Source organism: Halichoerus grypus, chromosome 12 (assembly GCF_964656455.1).
Source record: "Halichoerus grypus chromosome 12, mHalGry1.hap1.1, whole genome shotgun sequence".
In the NCBI taxonomy this organism is placed as follows: Eukaryota; Metazoa; Chordata; class Mammalia; order Carnivora; family Phocidae; genus Halichoerus; species Halichoerus grypus.
Window position 1 is genome coordinate 41,482,815 of NC_135723.1, and position 25,066 is coordinate 41,507,880.

General features: G+C 40.4%; 1 protein-coding gene across 1 annotated transcript in view; it reads right to left on the reverse strand.

Moving 5' to 3' along the window:
- COL28A1 (collagen type XXVIII alpha 1 chain) overlaps positions 1-25,066 on the reverse strand; it is a 158,376-nt gene that overhangs the window by 41,112 nt on the left and 92,198 nt on the right. Inside the window, exons 26-27 of the mRNA XM_036064440.2 lie at positions 21,608-21,676; positions 17,561-17,629 (exon numbers count right to left, since the gene is read on the reverse strand). Coding sequence (XP_035920333.2) covers positions 17,561-17,629; positions 21,608-21,676 — 138 coding nt within the window. The remainder of the gene's footprint in view (positions 1-17,560; positions 17,630-21,607; positions 21,677-25,066) is intronic.

A 25,066-nucleotide genomic window follows, 5' to 3' on the forward strand; every position in this document is an offset into this window, starting at 1 on the left:
TTGTGCTATATATGTGTGTGTTTACACATCTAGTCAAAAATACGGAAGCTACACATCAAACTGCAAACAGTGACAATCTCTATAGGGTAGGACTGAAAGGAAAAGTGGGAGACTTTCACAACTTTGCGTGATTATGAGGTATTTGGATTTGACGCAGTCTGCATTATTTTCTTTTTAAAAAGCAACAAAGCTTGAATTTGCTATAAGGCCATTGGGAAATATACAAGAGAGGTACAAAGCTTCCACTCCCTGGAGTGTCCAAGCAGGGTGTGAATGGCCAGATGCCCTTTAGAATGTTGTAGAATAGATTGTTTGAGATGGGAGAGGAATTAGTAGGAACCCCTTACAATTCAAAAAATCACAGGCACGCCTCTAACAACTGCTTTCTCTTTGGCATCATGAATATTGCCCTGTTCATGAGATCTTTTCCAACAGCATACAATATATGTACATACATACATATATACATACATACAATTTCTCCCATCTTTAAGAAAAACTTCCTTAGGGCACCTGGGTGGCACAGTTGGTTTCAGCTCAGGTCATGATCTCAGGGTTGTGAGATTGAGCCCCGAGTCAGCGGAGTCTGCTTAAATTTCTCTCTCCTGCTCCCTCTGACCCTCCCAAATAAATAATTCTTTAAAAAGAAACTTCTTTAATCACACATACCACTCTATTGCTCCATCTCCATGGACCTCATTTTCAAAAATCTTGCTGATGTGCTCTGTCTTCATTTTCTTTCTTACCATTGTCTCTTTTTTTTGCTTTTTATCTTAAAGTAATTTCAGACTTACAGAAAAATTACAATAATAAAAAGATATCCCATATTCCCTTCACCCCAATTCCTTAGTAGTTAAGATTTTTTCCATGTTTTACTTTGTGAGTGGTGTGTGTGTGTGTGTGTGTGTGTGTGTGTGTACACATGGCTCTTGTTGAGGTCACCGATGACTTCCATGTTGTCAAATCTAATGACCACTTTTCACCACTCAAACCATCAGCAGCATTGAAACCAGAGGACCATGCCCTCCTTGAGATACTTCTTCACTTGTCTTCCAGGAGCCACTTCCTCTTGATTCTCTGCCTACTACTTCTCAGTCTCCTTTGTTGTGTCCCCTTCATCATACAATCCACCAAGTGCTGGAGGGCCCATGACCAGTCCTTGGAACTCTTCTCTTCTCTATCTACATTCATTCCCACATGTTCCCATCTACGCTCAAAACTTTAAATACTATCTATAGATTGTTAAATCAAATTTATATCTCCTGTGTTGATCTCTCCTCTGAACTCTAGATTTCTATCCCCAGATACCTATTTAACAGCCCCACTGAAGATTTAGCTTCACATGTCCAAATTTAAATTTCAGATTTTGTGAATTGATTTCCTCCATACTTACCCATCCCCATTTTCCTATAGTCTCTCCCAGCTCAGAAAATGGCAACCCCATCCTTCCAGTTGCTCAGGTCAAAAATCTTATTCATCCTTGACTCCTTTATCTTACACCCTACATCCAACAAAGAAACCAACAACCCCTTCCCATTTCTACCATTACCACTCTCGGCTAAACCACCACCAGTCCTCTGCCTGCACTTTGGCAATATATTCCTATCTTAACTCTTTGTCTTGGTACCCCCACAGTCTATTTGCCACATGCTAATGAAACCATCCTTTTAAAACATGATTTATATCAGGTTGCTCCTCCAAGCAAAGATTCTAATGGCTTCTTATCTCATTCATGACTCACTGCAGTCTGGTCATCCTGTCACTGATGCTCCTTGAGTATGCCAGGCCTGGATTCTTATTCTAAATCCCTAATTAAAAATCCCCAATTCCTCCTACCCACTGCCTAAGCTTCTATCCCACTTTCTTAAAAAAGATTTATTTATTTATTTTGGAGAGAAAGAGAGAGTACACAAGCAGGGGGAGGGGGAGAGGGAGAGAATCCTCAAGCACTGGGGGAGAGAATCCTCATCCCACTGAGCATGGAGTCCAAAGGGGGGGCTGGATCCCAGCACCCGAGATCGTGACCTGAGCCAAAATCAAGAGTCAGCCGCTTAACCGACTGAGCCACCCAGATGCCTCCTACCCCACTTTTTAACATGGAGAATGGAATGTCAAGGGCTAGGAATGCAGAGTGAAGAAGGACAAAGGACATGGCCCAAAAGAAAGTGTTTTTGACAAAATAAGCAAAAACAGGTGGTAAAGAGATTCTCCCAGTGGGAGACATGTTGCCCTGAGTCCTCTGTTCCTTTCATTCATACTTCAGAATCTACCATCAATATAGCTGGTTCCTTTGAGGAACTGTGTGTTTTCCACATTGGCTGCCATTATCAGGATTTACTTCCAGTTTATGATTTCATCAACAAAGTAAATAGAGTTAACCTTGAGGACATTTTGCTGCTTCTTGTCAGGGCTGGTTGCAATGTCATTATCTCATGCAATGAGAAGTGGGAAATTATAAATACATGTGTTCTTTGGCTCAGAAGGAATGAGCTCATTTGGGTGTGTAAGGGAAGACTTTTGGAAGAAGTGCTATCTAATATGAGCCTTGGCATAGGAATAAGAGTGAGCCTGTTTCCCTGATGGTTAGTAATGTCCAGCACCTTTTCCTCTACTTGCTAGCTATTCATATATGTTCTTTGGGAAAATGTCCATTCAGGACTTTTGCTTATTGTTTAATTCCATTATTTAGTTTTTTCTTTGTTATTGAATTGTATAAATTCTTTCTATATTTATGATATTAACCACTTATCAAATGTATGGTTTGCAATTTTTTTTCAGTTCTGTAGGATGTCCTTTCATCTTGTTGATCATTTCTTTTCCTCTGAAAATTGATATGTTTTCAGATTTATTTTCTTACTATTGTTTAGTCAATGGTAATTTTTTTATACAGTTCTTAATTTTAATTCCAGTATAGTTAACATATAATGTTCTATTAGTTTCAGTTGTACGATATAGTGATTCAACAATTCTATATATTACTCAGTGCTCATCAGGGAAATGCAAATTAAAACCACAATAAGATATCACCTCACATTAGTTAGAATAGCTATCATCAGAAAGACAAGAGGTAACAAATCCTGGCAAGGAGCTGGAGAAAAGAGACTCCTCATCCACTGTTGGTGGGATTGCAAATTGGTACAGCCACTGTGAAAAGCAGTATGGAGTTTCCTTTAAAAAATAAAAAATAGTACTATATGATCCAGAAATTCCACTTCTAGGAAGATATCCATAGAAAACAAAATGTCAAAGAGATATCTGCACTTCATGTCCACGGAGGCATTATTTTTAACAGCCAAGACATGGAAAACCTGAATGCCCATCAACTGATAAATGAATAAAGAAATGTGTTTCCCATGTGTATGGGAATATTAATCAGCCATAAAAAAGGAAATCCTGCCATTTGTGACAACAGTGATGGATTTTGAGGGCATTATGCTAAGTGAAATAAGTCAGAAAGAGAAAAACAAATACTGTATTTTTTCACGTTATATGGAACCTTAAAAAAAAATAGAAGAAAAAAAACTCATAGATAAAGAAACCAGATTTATGGTTACCAGAGGCAAGGAGTGAAGGTAGGGAGATTAAATAAATGTGGTCAAAAGGTATAAATGTCCAATTATAAGATAAACAAGTATTAAGGATATAATGTACAACATGATGATCACAGTTAATACTGCTTTATGATATATTTGAAAGGTGTTAAGAGAGTAAATCCTAAGAGTACTCATCACAAGGAAAAATCTTTTACGTCTTTTTCATTTACTTTATATTTTTTATCTATATGAGATGATGGATTTTAACTATAGTAATTGCAGTAATCATGTATGTAAGTAAAGTCATTATACTGTATACCTTCAACATAAAAAAGAAAAAAAGAGTGAGCCTGTTTAAGTAGGGAGTGAAAGGGATCTCTCCAAGAAGAGGGAGAGCATGCACAGAAGCACTGGGGCCAGGGTACATGGGAACTGAAAGACTTTCAGAGCTGAGGGGTTAAGAAGACTTAAGATTGGATGCCCAGATCATATGGAGTCTTGCTAATTTTTGAAGCTATCTCTTTGGGTATACATTAAAAACTCTTTAGATTTATTTTCTTGATATATATATGTATGAAGGTTTTTAAAATTATAGAATGGGTGTCTGAGTGGCTCAGTCGGTTAAGCATCTGCCTTCGGCTTAGGTCATGATCCCAGGGTCCTGAATTGAGCCCTGCATCGGGCTCCATGCTCATTGGGAGCTACTTCTCTCTCTGCCCCTCCCTCTGCTTGTGCTCTCTCTCTCTTGCTCTCTCACTCTCAAATAAAATCTTTTAAAAAATAACAAAATTATAGAACAGATTTTGGATAATATAGTCACATCCACATCTTTACTATGGATGAGGGTTTTGTTTGTTAAGAAGTATATTCTAGAATGTTTTCTAATGGCAATAGAAGACAGAACCCTCTTTCACTGGACTTTGGCAGGGAAGTCAGGCAACAAGTAGTACTTCTGTCACATCCATGTCCTAAACCTCATAATTTCACTGATCATGTTTTCAGCATATGGTTACCATAGACCGAGGAGAGAGCAAAAGAGGGAAGGGAGAAAGGCAAAAGGCAAGAGGAAAATCCCACCTTTGTTTTCCCCAAAAGTGTAATGAAAACATGTCTCTAGGTTTAGGATTCTTTATATTTGCACACAGTCCATATATAAAATACAGTTCAGTATGATTCAATAGCTTAAACTCAGTTGGTAGATATGCAACTTGATTTATGTGTCTGGCATCAACTTTGCCAGAATGTTTCTTGTCACATGTTTCTACTTTCAGATACAGGCAACTAGATATAAATTCTTTCCGAGGTAGTTAAATTTATGTGAACTAGATTATAAAACCTAGATTTTCAAATATCATTTGTAATTGCCTGGATTCCTAAATAGCCTCCCTAGTTCAGTCTTGGTCCTGAGACAGTCTATTCTCAGCCTACCGGTCACAGTCATTCTTCTACAAAATAAGTCAGACCAAATCACAGTGTTGGTTAAAACCCAGAAACGACTCCCCATGAGACTCTGAATAAGAGCCAAAGTCTTTACAAGGGCCTACCTGGCTAGACATGAGTTGGCCCCACTCCAGCCCTCCTGTCGTTACCTTCTGGACCTCACCTCCAGCCACACAGGTCCCTTCACTCTTCTTTTGAACTTGCCTGGCACCTTCCCACAACCACAGGGCTTTTGCACAAACTCTTCCCTCTGCCTGGGATGCTCTTTCTTCAGAAATCCTCAAGAGCCCCTCCCTCGCCTCCTTCAAATCTTTGTTCGAATGTTACCTTCTTATGATTTCATTCCACTTAAAACTTTATCACATCCCCCTTACCCTGCTCTCCTTTTCTCTATCAGTTTCATCTTCAAACATACTATGTAACTTATTTGTTATGTTTATTGCCAATAGAATGCAATTTCCATCAGTCAAGAATCTTTGTCTCTTTTGCACATGATATACTCCAAGCACCTAGAACAGAGCCTGGCATATTCAAATATGCTCAATAGATATTTATGGAATGAAATGCCAAAATAAAATTTTGTATAACTAGCTAGGACTAAATACTGGAGTTAGTATCCTTAATTTTGAGCAGAAAAAAACATCTGATTTTATTTTATTTTATTTTTTATTTTTTTAAGACTTTATTTATTTATTTGACACAGAGAGACAGTAGAGAGGGAACACAAGCAGGGGGAGTGGGAGAGGGAGAGGGAGAAGCAGGCCTCCCACCGAGCAGGGAGCCCGATGTGGGGCTCTATCCCAGGACTCTTGGATCATGACCTGAGGCGAAGGCAGATGCTTAACGACTGAGCCAGCCAAGTGCCCCAGAACATCTGACTTTAAAACTTATGTATAAACTTACTTTCCTTATATGCAGAACAAAAACAGATCCTATTTGTAGGCCATGTTAGTATTACTCATCTCACAATCCTGGCAAAGAGTGTGTGTGCACTATTATTTAAGTATATGTGTAGCAGGAAAACACAGCAAATGTGTTGACTTCACAAAATAACCACAGCAAGGTAATTTAAGAAGAAAGGACAGACTGAGGTCTGTGGAAGATTTATTTCTTTCTAAAATTGGCATAATAATTACAATGGGAATTATTGACTCATCAGATTTCACTTTTCAAAACCAACAGAAGCCAATTGGAGACTTTTCAGAAGGCTAGTATTCTAATAAATTAAAAATCTATTTTCTCCTTTGAAATTTAAGAGCCACTATTTAAAGGCATAATTGCATATGCCAATAGTTTTCTAAAGAAGCTCACTGCCCTTACACTGATGAATAGGAATTGATAATGAATGTATTAGTATTCTTGAAATGTCATCTCTACGAATATGAACTCATAGGAAAATCTGTCCATTTTCTTTTTTTTTAATTCCAGTCTCATTGCAGACTTTTATTTTTTATTTTTTTTAAAGATTTTATTTATTTATTTGACAGAGAGAGACACAGCGAGAGAGGGAACACAAGCAGGGGGAGGGGGAGAGGGAGAAGCAGGCTTCCCGCTGAGCAGGGAGCCCCATGCGGGGCTCGATCCCTGGACCCTGGGATCATGACCTGAGCCGAAGGCAGACGCTTAACAACTGAGCCACCCAGGCGCCCCAAAATCTGTCCATTTTCAAGGCTAAAGCTTCTGGTAAAAATTACTTCCTGGTAAAGTTGTGAAAATGTAACAACTGGATAGCACTGGGTCCCTCATTTATTTCTAACTTGATTGTTAACTTAAGAGGACCATGGGAAATGTAATGATACTGCCAAGATTGTCTGGGCTGGTGGCAGGTAATGATGGGTTAAATTTGCTCCTCCTTACCTCCTTAATCTATTAATGAGAGTCTTTAAAGTAGGACCGAGATCAGATCAATCAAGACTTATTGAATATATACTCTGATTACCACTAGGCAGAACCCACTGAGCATATAGAAGACCCACCAGATACAACACCTCAGGTTCCTTTGTATCAAACAAGTACTTTTACTCTGATAGCATTCCCTGTGGTCCTCTTGTACCGTAGTCATATAATTTGGTCACAAAGATCTACTTTCGAGAAGCCAAATACAGCATTTCAGGTAAAATTCTCTTAGGCCAATCAAGTATACCAACCTTTAAGAGTAAGATACTCTCACTATTAAACACTAGAATTTTAAAAAGCATTTATCATTTCACAAGTTTAGAGTTCTCTTAATAATGGAATTCAGTAATTGTTTATTGAATTAAAGTATATATAAATTAGTCATTTTGTGGGTCAACAGTATGATTACAGGTGGAACTTTACCATCATCCACCGTATAACCTTCATACATCCATTCGATTATTCATTATTTTGTTCATACATTAAATATTTTTTTAAATTTTTTATTGTTATGTTAATCACCATACATTACATCATTAGTTTTTGATGTAGTGTTCCATGATTCATTGTTTGTGCATAACACCCAGTGCTCCATGCAGAACGTGCCCTCTTTAATACCCATCACCGGGCTAACCCGTCCCCCCACCCTCCTCCCCTCTAGAACCCTCAGTTTGTTTTTCAGAGTCCATCATCTCTCATGGTTCATTTCCCCCTCTGATTTCCCCCCTTCATTCTTCCCCTCCTGCTATCTTCTTTTTTTTTTTTTTTCCTTAACATATATTGCATTATTTGTTTCAGAGGTACATGTCTGTGATTCAACAGTCTTACACAATTCACAGCGCTCACCATAGCACATACCCTCCCCAATGTCCATCACCCAGCCACCCCATCCCTCCCACCCCCCCCCACTCCAGCAACCCTCAGTTTGTTTCCTGAGATTAAGAATTCCTCCTATCAGTGAAGTCATATTCATTAACTATTTATTGAGTGCCTACTGTATGTCAGCACGGCTAGGTGCTGGGAATTAGGTACTGATGAAAGAAACAAAGTCCCTGCTCTCAAAAAAAATTTGTTTTTTAAGCAAAAGAAGACAGATAATAAACAAGAAACAAAAAACCAAATACTTTCAGATGATGATAGTGCTATGAAAACAATAAAAAGGGACAATGTTAAAGAATGATTGAGAATGGGATGATGAGAGTCTCCCAGAAATGATAGAAAAGAAAAATACTAGTCCACAAAATTAAAAATTCTAACAAATTAAGATTAAGCAAAATATATAAAAAAGAATCTACACCTAGATACATCAGAGTGAAATTGCATAACACCAAATAAAAAGAGAAAGCATTAAAAGTCACAGAGACAAAGACAAATTATCATCCAAGGAATAGTTGGAATGACAGGTAACCTCTCAAGAGCAATGATGGGGACCAATTGAGAGGAAAAGCTGTACTCAGAATTCTATACTCAGGAAAATATCTTTTAAGAAGAGATTAAGGAGAAATAAATATAGTTTTGGGGCACCTGGGTGGCTCAGTTGGTTAAGCGTCTGACTCTTGATATCAGCTCAGGTCAGTTAAAAATGAGTAGGATGAAAGAGATTATTCTGGGGCTATCTTTATTGCCTATCAGTTTGAGCCACAAATACCACAAACTCTGTACTCTTGGCTTTGTCAGAACTTCTCTGATCTTGAACAGGTAATCCCCTCATTTTCCATCACATTTTATATTTAAAATGAGGTAGTCCTCTCTGCAACTAGATAAGCAAAACTGCTGATAACAAAAAGCCAATAATTGTAAAATCCTTAATATGTCTGTAAAAGCACAAAGGGAGTTTCGATTGCATACTGGTTGGCCCTCACCGACTGGCCACAGAGGTTTGCAGTACAGAAGAGTATGTCCTTCCACCAACCAAGCCGGAAGGGACTCCATCAGCCTTGGAGTGTGTGCGGGGCAGAGTGGTTATTACGGCCACCTTGGCAGCCCAGAGCCTGCTGGAACTCCTAGTCGTAGGCCTGGCCACCGATTTCAGAAGGTCGCTAAACCCAGTCCCCAGCTTCTGACAGAACTGCACTCAGGGGGAAAGAAATGTTTTTTAATACCTCTCTCTTTTAAAATATTCAGATTATCAGGAAAAAAGACCTCACTACATACATCTCCCATCTCAAAGGGCCAACTTTTAATTTCAAGATGCAAATAAAAATGTTGAATGGCACTTACTTCTGAAAGTCTCAAATTGATCATTTTCCTCCTTCTGACACCTACCCTGACTTGATTACTACACGTCACACAATTGCCTCAGGGAGGCGCATGAGGAACTGGGGTGAGTGACCTTGGATACGTTACTGAACATCTCCGTGTGTAATACGTGGAATATAATTTTTTTTAATAGATATTTTATTTATTTGTCAGAGAGAGAGCAAGCACAAGCAGGGGGAGCGGCAGGCAGAGGGGGAAGCAGACTCCCCGCTGAGCAAGGAGCCTAATGCGGGACTCCATCCCAGGACTGTGGGATCTTGACCTGAGCTGAAGGGAGACACCTAACCAACTGAGCCACCCAGGCGTCCCAAACACATGGAATATAAAGAATGTAATATGGCCCTAGTTCTCTCCCTGAACTCAAAGCCCTGAAGAATAAAGTTACCTCTTTGCTGAAAGAAGGAGAAAAATATGTACTAGTAATTTACTTCTAACCAAGCACTGATGGGCGGGAAAAAGATAAAATACCTTTTATAAATGTTCAAAAGTGAAATTCATGTGCTAAAAAGATGGTAGCAGCAAAGTGTTAATTTATCCATGTCTTTCATTCAACTTGGTCTTATATGGACAGTATGTGTTATAAGAATGAAAAGGAATAGATAGATAACATTTACATCTTTATATATTAAATAGATATGAATGGCTAAGTAGGAAAGGAGAGAGAGGGAGGGGGGAGGAAGACACAAACGGAAGAAGGAAAAAGTTGGAACAATTTAAAATGGCAGCATGTTTGCCATAATTATAAATGATAACTATGATAACATGAGTACTTTTAGTATATAACTGCTCAAATGAAATCATTCACATAATTTTCAAATATTTGATGATAAATCTTTTTTTTTTTAATATTCAGCATCAGAACATGGCATTGGACATTGTCTTACCTTTATTACCAAGTGTTTAGTCTTTTGATTTTTCTTTGGAATTGGGGAAACCCTAGTAAAGGTTGGGGCAGGATACATCATTTACTTTGGGAAAAGTGACCTAAAAATTATTTTTTCCTTTGGGGTTCATGGCAGTATAAGGAGTGTGGTGGAAGTCAAGAGGACTTCTGAGATCATCGCTAGCCATTGCGCAAGGCTTTCTTAATGGTAAACAGAGAATAAAGATAAACTGGCAATAATGATTCAAGATCACTAAATTGAGATCCTAAAATCTCCATTCCAGCCCTGCTTTGGGGAATAGGCTATTTACACAGGAAATTTTAATCATGAAATTGAGAAAGGAAAATACCCTACCATCCTCAGATTCATATTCAGAAATAAAAAAGTAAATAAAACAAACAAAACATCCTTTTCCCTAACTGGCTTGAAGGAATGAAAACCACTTGGCCCAGGAGGAAAATGAAAGCATGAAGCAATAACGGAGAAACGCAAATGGTGTCAGAGCCAGCCTGGTTAATGAATGCAAACTTTCCCTCACCCATACCACCAGGTAGAGAATACTGTGGGCTCATTGCTTTTGGTTTGGGTTTGTAGCCCATATAGTTGTTTTTAATTTGGTTTCAAAAATAATAAAAGGTATAAAGGCATAATACGGGTATAAAAGGATGCCTTCAATGTCTGAAAACTAGGTTTGTGGATTTTGATGGCCAGGATCGATTTTGAGCCACAGACTTCCCCAGACAGAGGCCATCTGGCAGGTGTAATCTCAAAACTCTGAACTATTTCAAGGTACCTCTCATGTGGTTCTGATGACTCCTTTCTATGTAGAGAAATCATTGTGGGAGTTTGAAAATTACAATACAGGAAAAGTATTAGGAGCTAAGTCAAAGATGGTTTTTGGCATAAGCACACATACAATCTATGTCATGCTGTTAATTATATTCCTTATTGTTTCAATTTAAGTTTTAAGGTGTGTTCAGGTTGAATGTAGAGATTGTATTATGACCAAGGCTGGTTTGTTTTTTGGTTTTGATGCTGTTGTTTATGGTCAGGAAGGAGAAAGAAAACTTTAAGTTGAAACACCAGAAAGTCATCATATTAAAACGTGTGTGTGTGTATATTGCTCTTTTTTTTTCCCAAAGTGAAGTTGAAAGCTTTTTTTAAAAAAATATATTTTTTAAGGACTTTATTTATTTGTTAGGGAGAGAGAGAGAGCACAAGCATGGGGAGTAGCAGACAGAGGGAGAAGCAGGCTCCTCACTGAGCAGGGAGCCCGATGCGGGGCTCGATCCCAGGACCCTGGGATCATGACCTGAGCCGAAGGCAGACGCTTAACTGCCTGAGCCACCCAGGCGTCCCTTTATTGCTCTTTTAGTAGTATTAACACCATCATACACATATGAGTTTGGAAGACTAGATGTCAATACCTCTTAACCTTTCTGCAGGTATTTGCAACTTGGTGTATATTGAATCTACCCCTGACTTTTATTAGGTCTCATTTTTTCCCTCTTAAGTCAATTTCATTTCAACAAATCTTTTCTATTTGGCCTTTAAGTGGGGGCAATTTTCCATGCAGTAATTGGTCCATTCTAACCAAAAATCTAGTCAAATGGATTCTGGAAACACTTTCAAAGTGATCGGGTATAGGTAGGAGCCAAGCAGAAGGCTGCCAGGTTCTATGTGAGACTTCCACCACAGTATGCTCACATTCCTTCAAGCTTTAGCCTTTCTGGTGAAGGGAGCTCAGAAGATGGCAAAAGTACTTGCTGCAGTTAAAATGGCGCTGGGAGTTTATAGAACCATAGTTACTTTGATGCAGCTGAAACAAACAGAAATGTACCTAAGAAATGACATTAACCCTAAACATTGAAGCAAGAATCTTACAAAGTTCTGGGTTGTATCCCAAATTTCTAATCAGAGAGCTTTGGAGGGAGAAACCATTTTCTTTCTGGCTGTCCCCATGCTGGGCCTCACCCCCCACCACACCCATGCTGAATCTCAGATGCTGTTGGCATCCTGGGTAATCCCCTAAGACACTGCGCCTTCCCTTATTCCTCACGTGAGCCTAATTGCTGGCTCCTCTTTATTCCTCACATCAGCTCTTCCTCTCAGCTCTCCCTCCCTGACACCATCTCTCCTGACTTTGAAACCACGGCTCTCCTACCAGGTTCCAGGTGGCCCTTGTCCTCTCACCCTGGCTTTGTCACAGACAGGAATGAGCTTTTCCTGGTCCTTTCCTTGTCCCACAAAACCCCAAGCCTCCTCCAGCTCTGTGGCTGGGACTCAGCCTGTCTACTCAAGACAAATTTCTAAATCATCCTCTGGTGCTCCTGATGCTGCGTGAAATAAGTAAGAAGATATCAAGGCTCTAGGTTTTCTTTTGAAGTTAGGATAAAAGGAATGATGAAGCTGAACCCAATCTTTGTAAGCCCGGGTAACAGGGCCCTGCCGTTTCAGGAGAGTGACAAAGCATTCTGGAAATTGCCATGGAGACCATTCTTGTCTTCTGTTCGCTTCTGGAAGCACCAACAGACTTCAGAACAACAAATAACTTTAAATTTGCCATCCTTCCTAGAAACAGGTTAAATTATGTATGCCGTTATGCCGGCTCTTCATCAAACCTCTGGTTCTTCTTCCTGGCACACGGCTGGACTGCCTTTCCACGACGCTGGTTCCAGCCAGTAAAATGGGGCAGAGGTGACATGTTGTCAATGCCCGACCAAGACTTGGGAGAAACAGGTGTGCCTCTTTCACACTCTCCCTGTCACCTTGCTGGGTATAAATGGTAAAGAGGCCCGGCACAAGGAGGAAGCATAAAAGGAGGGTGAAATTCTCTGAAATTCTAAATGAAAGAAAATTGCCCACCAAAAAGGAACACCTACATTGGCCTGTTAAGTGAGCAAAAACCTCAGTTGTGTGTGAGCCATTATTCGTTTTGGGGTTTATTTAGTACTAGAGTCAGGCCTACACTAACTCATGTAACCAGTATTTTATGTCTTCGTTTTGGGGTTTATTTAGTACTAGAGTCAGGCCTACACTAACTCATGTAACCAGCATTGAATCATTTGAATGCCAGAATTCTGGGCCTTCATCCTGGAAAATACAAGAAGGACTAGTGGAAAGGGAGGGAAGCAGGAAGGAACAATAATGTGAATAACTACAAATATTTACTGCATACGTAACCGTGTGCCGAGCCCTGTGTTAAATGTGTTACACATACAGTCTCATTTAATTTCATTTATTTCTCATGACAACTTTAGGTAATAGTACTATTATTATCCCCATTACTCAGATATGAAAACTGAGGCCAGGTTATAGTACTCAGGGAGTCATGATTCAAATATGTCGATTCCATAGCCCCAGCTCTTGTTGAGTACTCAGTACTATGTACTGGACACTTTGTACAATTTTATGTTCACGGTGCCTTGTAAAATAGTCTGTCTTTTTTTTTTTTTTTAAAGATTTTATTTATTTATTTGACAGAGAGAGACACAGTGAGAGAGGGAACACAAGCAGGGGGAGTGGGAGAAGGAGAAGCAGGCTTCCCGCGGAGCAGGGAGCCCGATGCGGGGTCAATCCCAGGACCCTGGGATCATGACCTGAGCCGAAGGCAGATGCTTAACGACTGAGCCACCCAGGCACCCCTAAAATAGTCTGTCTTATCTCCGTTTTAAAGATGAAGAAGCTGAGGTTCAAGGCTTTATCCAAGCTTACACAAGATTCAGGCCGAGGTCTGTGTGACTGTAAAGCTCATTTTCTTTCCATCATGTCTTGAGATCAGAATATAGAGGGGAGAGATCATTTGGATGAGTTTACCTCCATTTCTGGGCCCCAGTTGTCTTAGAGGTTAATCCTTTAGCTCTAAGATCACGTGACCCCTGTAATCATCACTATTTATCCACTTTGGAGATACTGGGATTTCTGCCAGATAACATTCACCAAATTCCCCCCAGCATGTCACTGTGGCTATTTTTCACACTGGCTTGGCCTAAATACCCGCTAGCCCATCCGCTAGCCCATCCGCTAGCCCAGCCTGACTACAGGACAGTTCCTGCAGCCAGGGTTGGATCAGTCATGTTCAGGCCTAAATGTAGAATGGAAGGCCAGTGGCATAGAAGCACATTTTTTAATGAATAAAGGGTTTATGCACAGCAGGAGTTATAGTAGAGACCAGTCCACAAATCTACCTCCTAAAGTCAAGGAGCGCCACCAGGAATCTTATTTTTATAAATACCTCTTGATCCTCTGAGAAAAAATACTACAGGAATGTCAGGGCTGAGCAGGACACCGGAACTGACTTCAACAAAGATGTAGAGACAGAAACTGGCCCACCGTCTCATTATATCCCTCCTGGCCCCTGGAAGGGCTAGTGGACAGAGCAAGGAATCCCTAGAGACCCCATCCCATTGCTTCTCCCCCCCTGACTTCACTTGGAAGATTACTGGTATATCTATAGTCCATATTTAGGGGAATGGCCAGTGTTCACAGTGGGACAAGATGGTGGCATCAAATAACCTCCCGGCCTACACCATGAACCCGAAAGACCAAGGCCAAGGAGCCATAGTCCCATATTCATCCATTCAATCAACAGACATCTGCAGTTGAGAGAAACCACTGAAGTCGCTGAAAGAGCCAGAGCTTCTCTGCAGTGCAGAGCCTGCTGAGTCACAGTGGGGACTGCAGAGAAACTGCAGGAGACTGCCATGGTACCCAAGGGGAGTGGGCCCATCATGTTTTCATATTTCCCATGTATGGTCCCAGAGCTTCAGGAGAGGCGGAAAGAGAGGGGTTGACAGAAGATCACACTCTTCTGCATGGAGAATCGGGAGAATACATTGGGGGCAATGGGAAGGGCAGCACCCACATTCTTTGTAGTCATGCACATCCATTCTACAGATGGTAGACAGAGTGCGTCTTTTCTAATATCTGTCTGATCATGTCATCCTTCCCTGACTCTCAATTGCTCTTGGGATTAAGATTACACTCATTACTTTGGCCTACTGTAAGCCCAATTTATTCCATGTGCCTCCCCTCCATACTCTGTGGAGCTCAGAGTGTGATTATTTTATAGCCTATAAATGCCATGACTAAATTCATGTCTCTTCATTCACTATTTTATATTGCACTTAGGTTATTTGCCTGACATAGATGGTGCTCAACCGGTATTGGTGGGTGGGTGGGTGGGTGGTTGATGAGTGACTGCCTGAAGACACGATATTCTAGCAACAAAGTTACGCAAGTGCTAGAACAAATCACTTCTGTGATTGTAGCCCAAGCCCTTATTTTCCCCATGGTTGGGACAGCATGAGAGACAGGGCACAGATCAGACCCCAATGTTAAAGGTTAACAGCAACAAGGGCTTCCATCAAAGACTTACCAACAGACATACCAACAGAAGTGTTTTACTAATTCAGATGGGTTTTAGAAAGAGGTGGGAAATAGGTCAACAATTGAACATAAAATGACATTTCACTCATCATGTAGCCTTAAAATAACTCGGAGGAACACCACCAACTAGATTTTTCAGTTCCCTCCCTTTTACAGTGATGGTACAACCCAGGGTCAAGAAAATGAGGTGGCAGTCCTGAGCGAAATAGGCTTGCCCTCTGCCAACAGGATGCCAGGCAATCCAATACGTCAAGGGAGGTTTTATGAGACAGCCTTGGTTAGGGCTCACTGCCAAGTAGGTTCCAGTCACCGCCCTCAGTGGAAGAAAAGCTGATCTCATTTCTGCTACCACTGGATATGTGACAGTTTTCATTTTGGTTCTTTCCCTGTCGTGGTAGGCTTCACACAAGAGTCTCCCTTAAGATGGACTTTGAACATAGCATATCTTGGGGGAGCATAAAAAAAGGACAAGCGGTGAGGAAGGCAGGGCACCTGAGTCAGAGTTGGTGAGGATTAAGTGCAACCTGCAATGCTCCTTGGGGAATAAGGAAGTTCCCCCCCCCACTTCCCCTGATAATAAAAAGGACAACATTGGCACCAGATTTAACGAGATTGCAATAAGGAACTACCAGCACCTGTGAGCTGAGCTCCTGCTGGTGAAAAGACCCATGGTCTAACATGGGTTCATTATCTAAACAGACTCATGCAAAGGCATCTAATAGAGCATTACCATCTTTTAACTGTAGAATTTTACGACTAAGCATGAGAGTGATGTTGTTTACAAGGAAGCAGTTTTTTGTTGTATTTTCCAGTGCTGGTACATCAGCAACATGCTAACTGTTGGGCCTTCCCTTGGATCCTCAGCCCCACAGATGAGCAAGTGTTGCTTAGAAGACCAGCTGTGGAAGCCCTAGCACTATGTGGTAGAGGGAAAGATTTAACCCATTTTCCATGAGTTTTGCTCTTGACTAAGCTCACTCTCTACACTGGAGTAGGTGGTTTATTTTCAACACAGGATTTTCACAATTATTATCTCAAGCTCTTACTGTCTCCTACTTACTAAGAAGTTCTATTTGAACAGAACTTTTTTTCTTTTTTTTAATATTTATTTATTTGAGAGAGACAGAGATAGCAAGAGAGAACATGAGCAAGCAGGAAGGAGGGAGAAAAGCAGACCCCCCACTAAGCAGGGAGTCTGAGGCAGGGCTCAATCCCAGGACCCTGGGATCATGACCTGAGCCGAAGGCAGAGGCTTAACCGACTGAGCCACCCAGGTGCCCCAAGAAATTCTGTTTGAAAAAGAATTTATTTTGAATGTTTCCACTTTTTAAGAGTCAATATTAATTATCTAGGGGATGAATTACTCCGTTTCGAAGCTTATGCATGGTAAAAACAATAGAATTTTATTTGGGAGAAAATAGAATGAGAATGAGCCAGTAAAAAAATAAAAATTAAAAATCAATAAATCAACATAGGAGATGTAGAAAAGGAAATTGTTTGAAATTGCATGGCAACCTTTAGATGTCAAATTTTGTCTACAGAGACCTGGGCTGTTGAGACAGAAAGAGTGCAGAATACAGGTAGCTGTGAATTCCAATTACACAGACTCGGGGCCTAGAGCCAGAGTTCTTATCCTAGATGCTCAGAAGAATCACCTGGGGGCTTTTACCAGTATTGAATACCCACAGTGTTCAAGCACTAGCGCCGGAGATTCAGATCTAGTTCTTCTGGGGCAGGTCATCAGTATTATTCATAAAGTTCCTCAGGCGGTTCCACTGTGAGCTAAGACTAGGAAGCCCTGGGCTAAGAATGGAAGATACAGGCAAGGAAGGAAGGTGAGAGATGGAGACAGAGACAGGGAGAGAACACACAGCTGGGCATACATTCTCCACTCGGCTCAGAGACCAGTAAGGACAACAAACCCACCGTAACCATTAAATGTCTCACTGAGCAATTTATGTAATGTCTGGTGTTCATGAAGCTAATGTACTTAGAGCATTTTTACACTTCTGGACTGTGTCTCTAAGTACTGGAGGTAATTTTAACTGCTAAGCTTATGTTAAATTCATTTCCTAATAGTCACGTTTGATATTATCCACAACCTCTTCTCTCATCATTCTGGTGAACTGAGAGGTGATGCAAGCGATCATATCCACTTACTTTAATTCCTTGTAATCCATAGCCAGGGGCACCAGGAGGGCCAGGCAAGCCTTTCTGCCCAATATCTCCCTGTTGGAAGACCAAGAGAAATTGAAGAGAAGTATGAGAAGATTTAGGAAGAAACAGTGTATTACTGCTCTTGGCTTCCTTCTTACCTTGGTCTGATCAGGACCTAATCTATGCACCCCATGAAGTTATATCATATCTTATATAAAGCAGTGTTTTTCCCCCAATTTTAAGCCACAGAACCCTTGCAAAAATCTTACGCATAATCCAAATACAAGTAAAAAGGCAAGGCAGAGCTGCTTGGCCTAAGCAGAAGCGTTGGCCCGGGAGCCTTGTCCCCTCTAGCTGTCCCACCACCAACCCCCACAACACCAGGGGTGTGAAGACCACTCACACATAATTCTGTGTAGCCTCTACTGTGTTTCTCCATTTCCATAGGGAGTGCTATTCACTGGCGTTGCAGCTAAAGATTCAGTGGATCAGTATTGAATTTTTAAGAAAATAGGTAAATAAAGCAAAAAGTACCTCATTTCCCAATATGTGTTTTCTACAGCATGAGTGAACTCCGTGCTTCTTGAGGAAAGACTTCTGTGGTCAAATGAGATTGGAAAGTGTTCTACACCATGTGTGTGCCTCTCCTTGGAGATCCCTAGTGCATTCAAGCGTACCTTGTTTCCTTGTGCCTCACTATTAGGCTTCCCAGATACTGCTTTTTTACAGACTGAAGGTTTGTGGCCATGCTGTTAGGCAAGTCTATGTGTGCCATTTTTCCAACAGCATTTGCTCACTTCCTGTCTCTGTGTCACATTTTGGTAACTCTCACGATATTTCAGGCTTTTTCATTATTATTGTATTGCTTATGGCGATCTCTGATCAGTGATCTTTGATGTTACGATGGTAATTGTTTTAGGGCACCATGAACAGCACCCATTTAAGACAGCAAACTTAATCACAAAGGTTGTATGTGTTCTGATTATTCCAAGAGCGTTCCCCTGTCTCTCTCCCTCCCCTCAGGCCTCCCTATTCCCTGAGACACAACAATATTGAAATAAGACCAGCTAATAACCCTACAATGTCCTCTAGGTGGTCAAGTGAAAGGAAGAGTCACACATCTCTCACTTTAAATTAAAAGCTAGACGTGATTAAGCTTAGTGAAGAAGACATGTCAAAAGCCAACACAGGCCAAAAGCTAGGCCTCCTGCACTGAACAGTTAGCAAAGTTATGAACGCAAAGGAAAAGTTCTTGAAGGAAATGAAAAGTGATACTCCGGTGAACTCAAGAAGGATAAGAAAGCAGAACAGCCTTACTGCTGATAAGGAGAACGTTTTAGTGGTCTGGGCAGATCAAACCAGCCATAACTTTCCCTTAAGCCAAAGCGTGATCCGGAAAAAGGCCCTCACTCTCTTCAGTTTTATGAAGGCTGGGAGAGGTAAAGAAGGGGCAGAAGGTTTGAAGCTAGCAGAGTTTAGTTCATGAGGCAGGAAGTCCTCTCTGTAACATAAAAGTACAAGGTGAACAGCAGGTGCTGATGAAGCTGCAGCAAGGTGTCCAGAAGATCTAGCTCAGAGAGTAAATGAAGGTGACTACACTAAACAACAGACTTTCGGCATAGGTGAAACAGCTTTATATTGGAAGAAGATGCCATCTAGGACTTTCATAGCTGGAGAGAAGTCAGCGGCTGGCTTCCAAGCTTCAAAGGACAGGATGACCATCCTGTTAGGGGCTGATGCAGCTGGTGACTTTAAATTGAAGCCAGTGCTCATTTACCAGTTCAAAAATATGGGGGCCCTTGAGGATTATGCTAAATCTACTTGGCTTATGTTCTATAAGGAGAACAACAAAGCCCGATGATAGCACATCTGTCCACAACATGGTTTACTGAATATTTTAGACCTACTGTTGAGACTTACTGCTCAGAAAAAAAAAAAAAAAAGACTGCTTTCAAAATATTAACAGTGCACCTGGTCACCCAAGAGCTCTTGGTGGAGAAGGATGACTAGATTATGTTGTTTTCCTGGCTGCTAACACAGCATCCATTCTGCAGCTGATGGATCAAGGAGTAATTCTAACTTTCAAGTCTTATTTAAGAAATACATTTTGTAAAAAAAAGGTGAAGAATTATTGAAATGACAACAAGGAATTTAGGATATTACATAAACTTAGTTGATAAAGCAGTGGCAGGGTTTGAGAGGAATGACTCCTATTTTGAAAGAAGTTCTATTCTGGGTAAAATGCTATCAAACGCATGCCACAAAGAAATTGTTTGTGAAAAGAAAAGTCAAGAAGGTGGCAAACTTCACTGTGGTCTTCTTTTCAGAAACTGCCACAGCCACCCCAACCTCCAACAGCCACCAACTTCATCAGTCAGCAGCCATCAACATGGAGGAAAGACCCTCCACTGGCAAAAAGATGACTACTTGTGGAAAGCTTGGATGATGGTTAGCATTTTTAGCAATAAAGTATTTTTAATGAAGGTATATTCTTTGGTTTTTTTTAGACATAATGCTATTGCACCCTTAATAGACTAGAATATAATGGTAACATAACTTTTATATGCACTGGGAAACCAAAAAATTCATTGGATTCTCTTTATTGTGGTATTTACTTTATTGTGGTAGTCTGGACCTGAACCTAAAATGTCTCCAAGGTATGCCCATAGAAATATATTAAAACCTCTAAGAAGTCCCACAATAGAGAGATTAGTTTAACTTTGTTTATTCCAGAAGTTCCTAATTAACATTTGATGGAACAAGCTTTGAGAAATGTTGGATTAATATGAGTTACTATATAAGTCAGCCTTTTTTTCTTTCCACTACAGAAAAAAAAAAAAGCTTTATTTTTTCCTAATTGTAAGAGGAACACCTGCTCATTGAAAAAAAAATTAAAGATGAGAACGACAAAGAAAAAAATAGACGTTCTTTCCACCACCCAGTGATAACAACTACTAACATCTTGGGAGTATCTTCATCCATGTAAAGTGATCCACACAGTTAAGAAATCACCTACTGCCAAAATGAAGTCGATGGACAAAAAAAGATAAACTAAGAATCTTGGTAATTCTGGGATCCTCACTAAAATCTTTGACTCATGGAGCCTTTGCCCTGTCCTCTCTGAATATGAGGCTCTAATTCACTTCTGTGCATTTTGGTCATGAACATATGGATTTGAAATTTGAAATGAGTGGCTTACTGACACCCATTTGCCCTATGAACATGCCTGATACTTCTTTACTTCGGTTTTTGAACAAATCAAAGAATTATTTGTTGAACACGTGAATCAACAGTTAAAACAGGGCTTCTCGACCTCTGCACTATTCCCATCTTGAGCTGGATAGCTCTTTATGATGGGGGCTGTCCTGTACACTGTAAGATGTTTAGCAGCATCCCTGCCCCCTTCCCACTAGATGCCAGCAGCACTCCTCCCCCCACTGTGACACCCAAAAATGTCCCAGACATCCCAAATGTCCCCCCTGGGGCAAACCAGGGAAGACAAGATCTCCCTCATTGAAAAACACTGGATTATAAGAAAGAAAGGATGAATAATCACCAGATTGGAGATGACAAAAGAAAGAGAAATAGAAACGAGAGCAAAGGGAGTTCAAGGAAGTTTCTCTCACCTTCCATGGGGACAATAAACGTAGAGCCTTGCCCCGAGGCCCTGACAGAGTGGACTATGCACATGTGACACAATGCATTACCGCGCATTCTGTTAAAAGACCAGCTGAGGCACCTTGACCAGAGTCAAAATGTGTGCTCCTTAATGATGGCACAGCCTCCAAGAAACCTGCAAATATTTTGAGCATTTTGCAACCACTTTCTTAAGAGACACTTTCTAATTTCTTTTGGGGAAGTAAATGACTTCATACCCTCAAATGATCTATTTTACTGAAAGCTACATAGTATGAGAAAAGAAGACTTTTCGTCAGCACTCAAGAAAAAATAAGTCAACACTATAATAAACATGTGCCGTGAAGTTAATGTCCACTCGGTTGGCACGGATGGTATCTGCACTTCACACAGAGCACAGACTTAGAGACTCACCTTTGGCCCTTGGGTTCCTATGCCCCGAGGCCCAGAGGGGCCCGGGGGGCCTCTGACACCAGGCTCTCCCTGAAAAGACACAATGAATGACAAGTTACTGATCTAAAACAGAAGACAAAAAAAATTTTAAGTTGTATAGTTTATATAAAATGTCATATTTCATATTAAAAATATTTTATATAAACTTTCATACATAAAATGATATTTTAAAACCCAAACCCTTGAATTTGACTAAGATATCAATTGAGCCCTTTTCTCCCAGATCACTTTCCTGTACTTGACAAAGGGAGTGTTATTGCCTTTTGTTTTCATTTCTTATTGCCACTTAAGTAATCTTCCAGCCAACTGATATGGGTCCATTTCAAAGCAATCAAGTCAGTTAACTTTTGACAACCTTAAAAGGTACTTTTTGCAGAACTCCCTTCGCTGGAATTTGGAAAAGAGCCGCCATTGTGAGTGGAGGGAGGAACAAGGAACAAGAATAAAAAGAAACCATTGAAAGCTATAAGCCCATCCTGAACTAGTTGCTCTTACTGTTTCATACAACAAAAATGATGCTACTTGGGGTTGAGGGTGAGCTTTGAGATACTTCTTCCCTAAAAGCAGTTGCAACTACCGGATAAGTTCTCTACAAGCTTTTGAGGTTCCCCCAAAGTCTTTTGGAACAGGCAGGTAGCCCAGGAAAGTGGGGGGGCCTGACTAGGGTAGCTCAGGCCCTGTGCTTAGATCTATCTATGTGAGATGTGAATGAAAGGAAGAAGCAGAGAAATGAAAATCTCTTCATTAGCCACCTTTTATGTGCCCGGAACTCTACTATGCATGTTCATATAGGCTATTGGACGTAATTTAGCACTCACGACAACCCTGTGTTAGAGCGACGCCTAACTCACCTAATGTCTCTGAAACTCAGCACACTCATCAGATACGTACAAAATCATACGTACATTTCCTGGGGATGACAGTGAAGTTAAGACAAAGAATGTGAGTGTCTCTGTCACAATGTCTATCACAATGTCTAGACACTGTGATAGACACACAATTTATTGTATTGTGACCACATAATACACAATACACAAATCTATTGAACAATGTGTAAACACAGTTCAATAGATTTTGCCCAGAACCATTTGATGTTTAATCAAAAATAATTGTCTTCTTTGCCTGGGTGCTGTGAACCTCACCCCAGATACAATGGCTCGCTCTCTTGTGCCACTGTGCCTATCTAGCTGAGTAAACACTTGGAAAATATTAATGCCTCACCCCAGCTGGTTTTGGGTTTTTTTTAAGATTTATTTATTTATTTTAGAGAAAGAGAGAGCAGGAGCGGGAGGGGCAGAGGGAGGAGAGAATCTCAAGCAGACTCCATGCTGAGCACAGAGCCCAACGTGGGGCTCGATCCCAGGACCCTGCGATCATGACCTGAGCTGAAACCAAGAGTCAGATGCTTAACCAACTGAGCCACCCAGGTGCCCCCAGCCCAGTTGCTTTATTAAAGAGGAAATTAAAGTTCGCCTAAAGCTGCACAGCTACTGAAAAGCAGGACTAGGCGGACATGGAGAAGAAGGAACACTCGTAAGTTGCTGGTACAGCCACTTTGGAAAACAGGTTGGCAGTTTCTTAAAAAGTTCCACATCGATTTACTGTATACTAGTAATTTCACTCCTGTACCCAAGGGAAATGAAAACATATGTCCACACAAAGACTCACATATAAATGCTCTTAGTAGAATTATTCATAATAGCTAAAAACTAGAAACAACCTAAATGCCCAGCAAGTGATAAATGGATAGACAAAATGTGGTATATTCAGCAATAAAAAGGAACGGACCACAGCGACAAGCTACAACATGGATGAACCTCAAAAGCTTTATTCTCAATGAAAGAAGCCAGATCTAGGAGACCACATATTTGATTCCATTTGTATGAAATATCTAGAAGAGGCAAATTTATAGAGACAGACAGTAAATCCATGATTGCCTGGGACCAGGAATTGGAATGAGGACAGGATTAACTGTAAATGGGCGTAAGAGATTTTATTGGGGGGAAGAAAATGTTCTAAAACTGATTTATGGTGAGGTTGTACAGCTTGCTAAATTTCCTTTAAAAATCATTGAAATATATACTTGGAGTGGGTGAGTTCTAGGATATATAAAATATGCCTCAAAAAAAATTATAAAGGAAAAGAAAAAAAAAAAGAAAGAAAGAAATGAAAGCCAGGCTTTGAAGCTAAATCTCCCAAGCTCTTTGCCTGAGGTCCCATTTCATCCATGATTTGTTAGGATCTAAATAGCTTCTAGATTGCAACAGTGCAAAAATCATGGATTATAAGAAATGATGAAATTGTTTATCTAGCAAAATAGCCCATCCTTATTTAATTTTACTTTCTACTTATAAATCCTAAAGAGAAAACAAGGCCTTAAAAGAAAAGGAAAAGATTTAAACTTTTTTAACGACTTAATTCTTTTAATCTCTAATTTCATAATTACCCATTTCCCTTGTGCCTGCAAGCCACTTTTTTATTCTGGTCTCCTGTCTCCATCTCTTCCACATAGTAGATAGCTGCTTTTGTGACCACAGGTACTAATTATCTCTCTAACACCTCTCTCCTTCTGATTACCAACTTTGACCCCAAGTTTCTCCCAGCTTAAATGATCACTCCTATCATCAGGAGCTCCAGGTAGAGAACATGACGTGTCCTGTACCACATACATTTCTGTTGTCTCTCTTTTCTTGAGTCTCTTGACTCAAGATACACCTTTAGAGGGAGTATCTGTAAGTTCACTGGGGGAGAGTTTCCAGCTATACCCGACTGATTCACACACTTGCTGCATTTTGACACCCACCAGCAAGACAGAACCCAGGTAAACACAGTTCGATAGATTCTAGCCAGAACCATTCGATGTTTTGTCAAGAATAATTGTCTTCTTTGCCCGGTTACTGTGCACCCCACCCCAGATACAGTGCCCCCCTCTTGTATTGTTATTCACCTCTGCTCCTCTGTGGTGAGGTTGGAAGCATGGGGCCGCAACCCAATGTGGAGCAATGGGGAGCACACAGCCCCACCTGGAAAGCTTTCTGCTGAGAAAAACAGAACCTGTATCTGAGCAAATCTCTAAATCTGACAACCAGAGGATGTAGAAACATGTCAACACCATAAGAATAGCATCGACAAGAACCTCAAGGACAAGGAACTCATCCACAAGAAAGCACAAGGGAAAAACAAAGGATGACTAACCTTTGATTAAAAGAGATTTAAGAAGCATCTCAATCGAATGCAATGTGTGGACATCATTTGGATCCCAATTCAGACAAACCAACTGTAACAAATTTGTAAGACAAGCTGGTAAATTTGAACACTGGATATTTGATGATACTAAGGAATTATTCATGTTTTTTTTATTTTGCTAACGGTACTGCATTTATGTTTTTTAAAAAGAGCTTTTATATTTGAAAGACAAAT